The sequence below is a fragment of the Hordeum vulgare genome, chromosome 4H (assembly GCF_904849725.1).
Source record: "Hordeum vulgare subsp. vulgare chromosome 4H, MorexV3_pseudomolecules_assembly, whole genome shotgun sequence".
NCBI lineage: Eukaryota > Viridiplantae > Streptophyta > Magnoliopsida > Poales > Poaceae > Hordeum > Hordeum vulgare.
The window spans coordinates 488,817,259-488,825,887 of record NC_058521.1 but is presented as its reverse complement, the minus strand read 5'-3'; the positions used below and the strand labels follow the sequence as shown (position 1 = coordinate 488,825,887).

General features: G+C 42.0%; 1 protein-coding gene across 1 annotated transcript; it reads left to right on the top strand.

Moving 5' to 3' along the window:
- Window positions 1–1,389: 1,389 nt before the first annotated feature.
- Window positions 1,390–6,958, top strand: LOC123449090 (vacuolar protein sorting-associated protein 9A-like). Its single transcript, XM_045126176.1, has 5 exons — window positions 1,390–1,753; window positions 3,014–3,161; window positions 4,267–4,437; window positions 4,894–5,073; window positions 5,739–6,958. Exons 1-5 carry the CDS (start codon window positions 1,641–1,643, stop codon window positions 6,576–6,578), a joined length of 1,452 nt encoding a protein of 483 aa, XP_044982111.1. The 5' UTR covers window positions 1,390–1,640; the 3' UTR covers window positions 6,579–6,958.
- The last annotated feature ends 1,671 nt before the right edge of the window (window positions 6,959–8,629 follow it).

Here is an 8,629-nt window from a genome sequence, read left to right as displayed (position 1 = left end):
CGTCAATAGGAAGAGCGGTGATCAAGGAGACATCCTGGAGCGTCACAGTCATATCCCCAGTCCGAAGATGGAAACTGTGCATCTTCGGCCTCTACCGATTAGCAAAAGAGGATAACAGTGGAGCGTTGAGGTTCGGTGTGGACCGACTGACCAACTGAATCCACGGGAGGAGTCCTGCCTCCTGGATGTAGGGTGTGTACCGCTCATCGCAGGGCATGGCTGCACCAGAGACCCCGTGATACCGAATCTTCAGAGGTTCAAGCTTCTGCAAAAAACAAGTAATGACAAATCTTAGGGCATGTCAATTTCAACTAAAGGCAAATTTGCAAAATATTTGGATTACTCATTATTACCATTCCCTTCTCGCGCATCATGTAGGCCTGGTGTTGTGTGTCATAGGCATCGTCAAGAAGGCAAACCATCCTTACATAGTTCAAACAATAAACATATATGAGTTCATCTCAAATATCGGTATGCACTAAACATCTCATATGTGTTCATCTAAACATCTCATATGTATTCATCTACAAGAATCTCAACATCTCCTTCTCACACAATGAATAAATGATTTACAACACTCATTTGAAAAATTCTCATATATTTCTCCTATGTCATATGTGTTCATCTCAATATCTCATATTTCAAATAAACTCAACATCTCATATATAGCTACGAAACTCAACATCTCATAATTATCTACAAAACTAGGCATCTCATATATATCTAAAAGAACTAAACAATCTAGGGTTTCACTAACAAGAATCATATATTGTGAACTAATGAACAATACTAGGGTAGTACCACTATGACTACACATCCTAAATCACAACACCCAATCTTGTACAAATAAAGATCCAAACCAAGCAAATCAAGTGTTTCACCCAATCTTGGACAAATCTCTAAAATGGCAACGAATTTACGGAGGAAAAGAAAGGGAACAGAGGAGTTTACCTAGTAGGAAGGATTAGAAATCGATTCCACGGCTGAAATCTCCAAATCTAAGAAGGGTGTGTGTGTGTGGGGGGGGGGGGGGGTCGAAGGGGGCGCCGCTGCTGGGCTGTGTTGACACAAAGGAAAGAGTGAAGAACTGCTTGTGGAGGGCTGTCCCGATGTGGTTTAAGTCAATGTGCAGCGCCTACGCGCTAGGCGCTGCACATTATACCGTGTCGCGCCTAGCTCTTAGGCGCTGCACGACTTGTTGTGGGGCCGCGCCGGGCCCCAGCCTGCCACGCTGGTCGGGCGTGCGACGTCTAAATCCAAGGCGCTGCATAGTATAGTGTAGCGTCCGACTGTGAGGCGCCACACAGAATGATTAGTTTATGAATTATTTTCAAAAACAATTCAGATTGTGAATTGATTTCATCAACAGATCAAATATGTGTTTTTTGCGGAGGGGGGCAGACCAAGGAAGCAGCCCATCTTTTGCTTGTCCGGGCACGCCGTGAGCGCCTGAGCGGTGAGGCAGCTCCTCGGCGAGTCCGAACTCCAACAGTATAGAAATCCGGAATCGCCGCGTCGCCAGGGGCATCCGCGGCGAGCCGGCGAGCCTTTGACCTCCCCCACCCCCATCTTCAGCATAGAACCAAAAAACCCGCTGATCCGAACCGCCGAGTCCCGTCCCCCCTCCCGATCCGGCGACGATGGAGGGCGGCGCCGACGCCTTCGGGTCCTCGACCGCGCCGCTGGCCTGGCACGACTTCCTCGAGCGCATGCGCCAGCCTTCCGCCGCCGAATTTGTCAAGTCCATCAAGGGGTCAGCTCCATTCCCCACCCCCCAAAGTTCCGTGCTGGGCTCGTACGCTCGATTCAGTTCGTGGTGTAGAGATCCGGGATGTTGGTTTAGTGCAATCGGTTCCTCCCTGCGCGACGCGCGTAGGTTCAGTCAGTTAGATGAGTCATTTTGCAGTCCTTTAGGCCTTGTTCGGTTAATCCCACCGAAGAGGGGATTGGAGAGGAATGGAAGGGATTGCGGTGGAATTTGACTTGTAGGGGATTTAATCCCTCTCAATCCCTTCCAAACCCCTCCAATTTTGAAGAAACCGAACAAGGCCTTAGTGGGAATTTGGTACACCTTGAGTGTGGATCGAAGGGGATTCTACTGCTGTGCAAGTTTGTTTAGAGGGCTTAAACTTACGCTTGCTAACCATCGTTTATGTAGGGTTCAATGGCATTCCGGTTTGCCCTGTTTGGGCTACTGTACATGAATGCATGCCGTGCAGCATAATGCCGATATATTGGGCAGTGCAACAAAGCTTTCCAGAAACTCACATGATCTAAGTGTGTACTTGAGCCTATCTAGATGGTTACTAGGTTTAAGTGAAATAACTACTTTGGGTGCAGTGCATTGAATTTACTGTGCTTATTATTCTGTGTTTGAAGATAAGTCTCGCACGCTTATTTAGAGATAGATGAAGGTTGGATTTTAACGCAATTCGTGTCACAGGTAGCATCAGCAACAAAGGTTGAATCCTGAGCTCCAACTGTTGCGAGGATCCTTTAGTCAAAAACTGATTAATGCCTTTGTTTCTCTCTCCATATGCTGCTAACAAGACTAGAAGCCCCCTATTAGGCTGGTCATAGTGGGGGGTAACTTAGACTAGTAACATGCATATGTTACTACCCTATGTTACTACATCCATAGTGGGTAGTGTTATAGGTGTGATAACATAGATGTTCTCATTTATTACTTTGTAGAGGCATTTTGCATTGGAGAGCGCTATGTGATGGTAACATATTATGTTAGTACTCTATTTGCCTCTTTCCTCATTAATTACTCGACGCATCATCTTTTATGTTTATGTGGCATCTATGTTACTATCTATGTTACTCCCACTATGAAATAATGCCGCGTGAACTTGTGGGATTAATGGTTCTTCTATATGCAGAAATATATTGTGGGGCCTCACCACCCCCAACTAGATTTAGTACCAGTGTTTAGCTAGTAAGTACTTGCTATTTATGTTGGTTTTCATGTAAAAAACATACGAAATTAATGTAGTTATGTTGTATACAGCTTTATCATGAATTTCTCAAACAGAGCACCTGATCCAGAGAGAGATAGTGCAGCTGTTCAAGAGTTCCTTGAAAATATGGAAGGTGCTTTCAGAGCCCACACTCCTTGGGCTGGCAGTTCTGAAGAAGAACTAGAGAGTGCCGGTGAGGTAATTCACTTATTATGTTGCCCTGTTAATACAACTACATATCCAAAGGGATAGGATTAGCATTGCATTCGAAACCTTTATCTTCATGTTGATTGCAATTTTTCTGGAACCCTCATAAACAAAGAAGTACTGTTCTTTCATCTTGGCTTTTGGTTGATCCCATTTAAGTATCCCGTTAGTATCTTTACTTTTTGACATGTTTGGAGTTTGGACTAAGACTTTGACTAAGTATGTCAGAATATGATATTTTTCTTGTTTCACTGTCTTGCCTTTTATATTTTTGCTGATGTTTTGACATATGGCGCTTCTAAACTATTTTATGATCCACATGATTGCATAACTTTGTTACATTATCTAAGTCATATATATCACTCCGGCCCTGATACATATGACAATCTATTTTATGATCATAGTGAAATATCACATTGCATTTTGAATGCTCGACAAGCAATCTGTCATCTTTAGCAATAACTTACATATAGACTTTAGCAGTGATGACTAATATTTTACATAACAGTATTTGGATACGGGTGCGGAATGTTTATTCTTGGACAGGCCATGTTTTCACTGGAATCGTTTGTAGTTTATCTTTTCATGTTAGCACTCTCAAAGTTTCAATAACCCGCTGCGTATCTGACATATAGATTATAAAACCATTTTTGCTTAGGCTTTATTGTGTCAGAACACTGAGAATTTTGTTAGTTCATTTCTTCTGAAAAGAAAAATGTTTGATGTCATATTTTGTTGCAGCCGTGAAGTTTTACATTAGTCATGTGCAAGCACCATTTCATTAATACTACTCCCTCCTATCCATATTAGTTATCGCTCAAATAACTTAGGTACATCCGTTTGAACGACGAGTAATATGATCGGAGAGAGTAGTAGTGGAATGCCTAGTATTAATCTATTCTACTATAGCCATGCTGCTGTCCTAGTAACTTGTAGTTGAGGCTCAATGCGGTAAATCTTTGTATCTCTAGGTGCCATAACTTTAGCTGCTAGTAATTTTGTCATGATGTTATCTGGCACACATACTCGTTTGTTCTTAGACTGTTTATTCTTTCTAGCATATAAATTTTTGTCATTTCTTTTTCTGTGCTTCTAGGGCCTCGAGAAGTATGTTATGACAAAGCTGTATAATCGGGTATTTGCTTCGGTCCCGGAAGATGTGAAGAGTGACGAAGAGCTTTTTGAGAAGATTTCTCTACTACAGCAGTTTATACGTCCTGAAAACTTAGATATAAAACCAGAATATCAGAATGAAACATCATGGCTGGTATAAAATTTAACCTCCTCTGTTTTCTCAAAATTCCGTATGCTGGATGTTGTGTTATTGCACATGTTGATAGCCGTCTTCATAGATGAAAGTTTTCAAGCTGAAATTGAGTTATGGTAGGATTGTGATATGTAAGTTGTAGAGCAAAATGTTTGGACCTACCTATGTCAAGCATGTCATTCGTCCTACCCACTACACTTACTATTTAACGTTTATTCCACTCTTGACATTGCCACTGCCAATTACCCTTTCAGGGAGAGTAGTTAAAAACTTAAAATCACTGTTAGTTTAAAACAAACATAATTTTTCATGTTGTATTGTAGAGCATTTCTAAGTTAGAGCTGACAGACACATAATGGTGAAGCCGTTTGGGACCCAATGGCAGTGTTCCAATAGCATGCATTTTATGGCCCACTCGTCATGTACATGGTCACCAATTCTTCTTCTTTTATACAGCTTGCGCAAAAGGAGCTGCAAAAGATAAACATGTATAAGGCTCCAAGGGATAAGCTTGCTTGCATTCTGAACTGTTGTAAAGTCATCAATAACTTACTTATGAATGCTTCTCATATGTCACATGATAACCCCCCTGGAGCTGACGAATTTCTTCCAGTCCTCATCTATGTCACCATAAAGGTATGGTTCACTGCTTGTGCCAATATATGTTGATGGTCGGTGAGATATTTCTAGAAGTCTGTCTTAAAAAGAATGAATTGTGTATTGTTGGCAGTACTATGTTTTTATTCCAAGTGTCAACACGGCTTTGCCTATTGGTAGATATCGCTCTACTTCGATATATGTTGAAAAATAGCCGCAAATTGTAAGTGTTGGTTGGGTGTACTTGTTACGTCAGATACATGCTTCTTCACTTCAGTATAGGTGTCAGTGCACTGTGTGGCCTAGCTTTGCTGTTTCTTTTCGTTGCCTTTTTATTGTAGCATTGTACCTATATCTAGTCTAACGTAGCCTTCGTATTGTCATCCTGATAGCAAGCTTGTGGCGTGGTGTATTTGACTATTATTGCTTGTATGGAACCTACTAGTCTTTCTTACATTTGTGCCCTCCCGGCTCAGCCTGTAAAAGTTTCATTTGGTAACTTCAAAACAGTATAGGAAAAGATGCCCTTGTGCCATGCACTGTTGCATTATTATTTTTATTTGTTTTTTATCTGGATTACTGTGGGATGACCCTTTTTTTTTGTTGGCTTACAAAGCACACCTATAAATTCTTTTGTAGATTTATACTAAATTATTAAATTGGGGTAGCCTTCATGAATTAAGTAGTTTCTGTTCTTAATGCAGGCTAATCCTCCACAGTTACACTCAAATCTTTTATACATACAAAGATACAGGTGTCAATCACGACTGGTGTCAGAGGCCCAATATTTTTTTACAAACATCCTATCTGCGGAGTCTTTTGTTTGGAACATTGAGGCGGAGTCTTTATCCATGGATGAACGAGATTTCCAAAAGAAGATGGATTTGGCAAGGGAACGCTTGTTAGGATTATCAGTTGGCTCAGATAACCAGGAGAATCAGACCAATCTTGATGTGGGGGAGCATGGATCACAAACGCTAAAGGCTAGTGGAAATTCCGATGCCAACCTACCTTTGAAAGATCATGTCCAAGGTCCAGTTCAGGACATGAAAAGGGCAAGTGATGTGAGTAGTAAATCAGTTGAGCGGGTGCAATCTATATCTGATTTAGAGAAGAAGGGAGCTACAGAGCTTGTCAAGGATGACGACTTGAGCAAAATATTCCAGGAATACCCATTTCTGTTTGCCCGTGCTGGTGATCTGACAGTTGCTGATGTAGATACCCTTTTAAACTCTTACAAGCAACTAGTACTTAAGTATGTAGCACTCTCCAAGGGGATGGGTGTCACCCCTGAAACTCCTCTTGTTCAGAACATGCAAACTGCATCCGATCTTCAGATATCCGAGGAGCCTGAGAATGTGAAGAGTGTTGTAAATAGCTGCGACAGCACTGAAGCAAGCAGCAAGACTCAGGAGGACATTAGAAATGAAATTCCCGACTCAGAAGAAGTAGGCAATGCAGGTACACAACAAGCTGCTGTCGATCCAAGTCGTGACCAGAAAACACTGAAAAATGAATCATCAGATCAGCCAGAGCATGCGTGAGCTGGCAGTCGGGTCAAGCTGGTGAAATACAGTGAGAACATTGCCTTCTGCAGTTTGTTCTTATACCAAGAGGCGAGCGGCCGCGGAACAGAATGGATATTTCCCCTGAGCAGATATGCCGCGATCCTTGAAACCACAGTTGTAGAGTACATGCTGGAAACCGGGAAACAGATATTCAGCACCGAAGGAAGATGGCATTTTATTCTGCTGAAGCTAGATCCATATCCAAACATTTGTTGGTTGATCCTTGGGGCTCTTGATTTTGTGGTGAATGCCATTTTTGTAAACTGTTACTACTATGTAACTAGAATTTCCATAAGGGCAGGTATTATTCGTGCCAATATTCAGAGTAATTTATGTACCTGCATGTGGTTTCTTAATCAGCGCATTTGGTCATGTCATACCAGTCCGGGGTGATGACTAGTGAGCTCTTTACTTCCGAAGAGAGTTATTCACATCCTCTTAAGATTTTCAAGGTAATAGTGACTTCATTTTGTTTGATTCTGTTGCGGGTATGAGCCCAAGCACCTCCACAGAAGACATAGTATTATTTTCTGCTTCATAATTATATGAAAGTGTTGAGTAGCTTTGAGTAAATTAAAGAAAAAACAGCGAAGAACCAATTAACTTTGCTGGCTTCATTGCACATAGGCCTCCTTTGGTTCATAGGGTAGGAAAATCATAGGAATAGAAAAGTCATGAGAAATGAGATGACATGTATTTCAAATCCCATGAATCATATAGGAAAGGCGATGCCCTTTGATTCACATCACATGGTTTTTTTCATTAAGTCTAGGTTAATGTTTGTTTTTCTATATAATATGGAGGATAGGAATAATTCCTACATAGGAATAGGATTCTATTCCTACAAACCAAATGACTCTAAAGAATTTTTTTACTATAGAAATCATATCCTACGCAATTCCTGGCCTGAGTAGTGTGGATTACGACCAGGAATAAAGAGATCTACCATGGGAAACATCGGGATCTAGAAAAGGTTTACGGCATTATTTCTGCCTTTTTTGCTTTTGTTTTCCCCTGGTTTTCTTTATTGGCGTCCTGCCAGCCCTCATTAGAATACGGAGGAATAAAAGATATACGTGTTGATCCTGCGTCATAGGTTGAGCTGTCCAGAACATGCTTGTGTTTTGCGGTGTTTCCGATTTGGTCCAATGTCAACTCATTCACCGCGGGTTTAATGTATTCGGGTTCGTCTTTACAATCGCGGAGGTGAATAGTGAATGCTGCCTTTGCTAGGGCAGTTGATATCAAGCATCTCTGAAACAATATACAAGTGGAGTTTCTTGCTGCTGTATTTTTGGTCATCAGCTGTTAGGGTTAACCGCAGTTCTGACCCTAAATTCTGGTGGCCGGTGATAAAGTACTAATCAGATTCTTAAGACACCGAGATCATGTACAGTCGTACAGCTGTACCCAGGTGCATGGTGGCGACTGAAGGTTGCTACTCCGACAAAGTGCACATAAATTCGAGCCGAAAAGGACCATATTTGATGGCGTTGCCCTAAACAACAAACACCTGCAACGAACCAGGCAAGACCTGCGTAGTACTGCTTCCACACCGCAAGACGCAAGTGGTCATGCCGTGTCACTCTGCTTGAAGGCCAGACGGTGTGAACACTGAACACTGAACAGACTTAACACAACACTGGATTGTCAGCTGGAGTAAGTGGGAAAGGCCAGGATAACAGCTAATGGGAGCGCTGGAATCTTAGCTAGATCATCCTCAAAAAGAAAATAAAATAAAGAATCTTAGCTAGATCGAAGGCATTTTATGGCCACCTTTACAATACCGGAGAACCCAGAGCTGCAGAGTTACAGACCAGCACAGCTCAGCTAAGCTCCTGCGAGTGAGCTGCTCTGAGCGTAGGCACCAAGCCTCCTCACGAGACAGAAAGCTCGTCCTCCATAGCACTTTCCGATTAAACTAAACTAATTGTACTGTAATGATCAACAGAAACGAACTGAAGCAAAACGGAATAAATCCAACAGGCATCCAATGCAACCGGTCTCACTCATCAACCCATACAGTG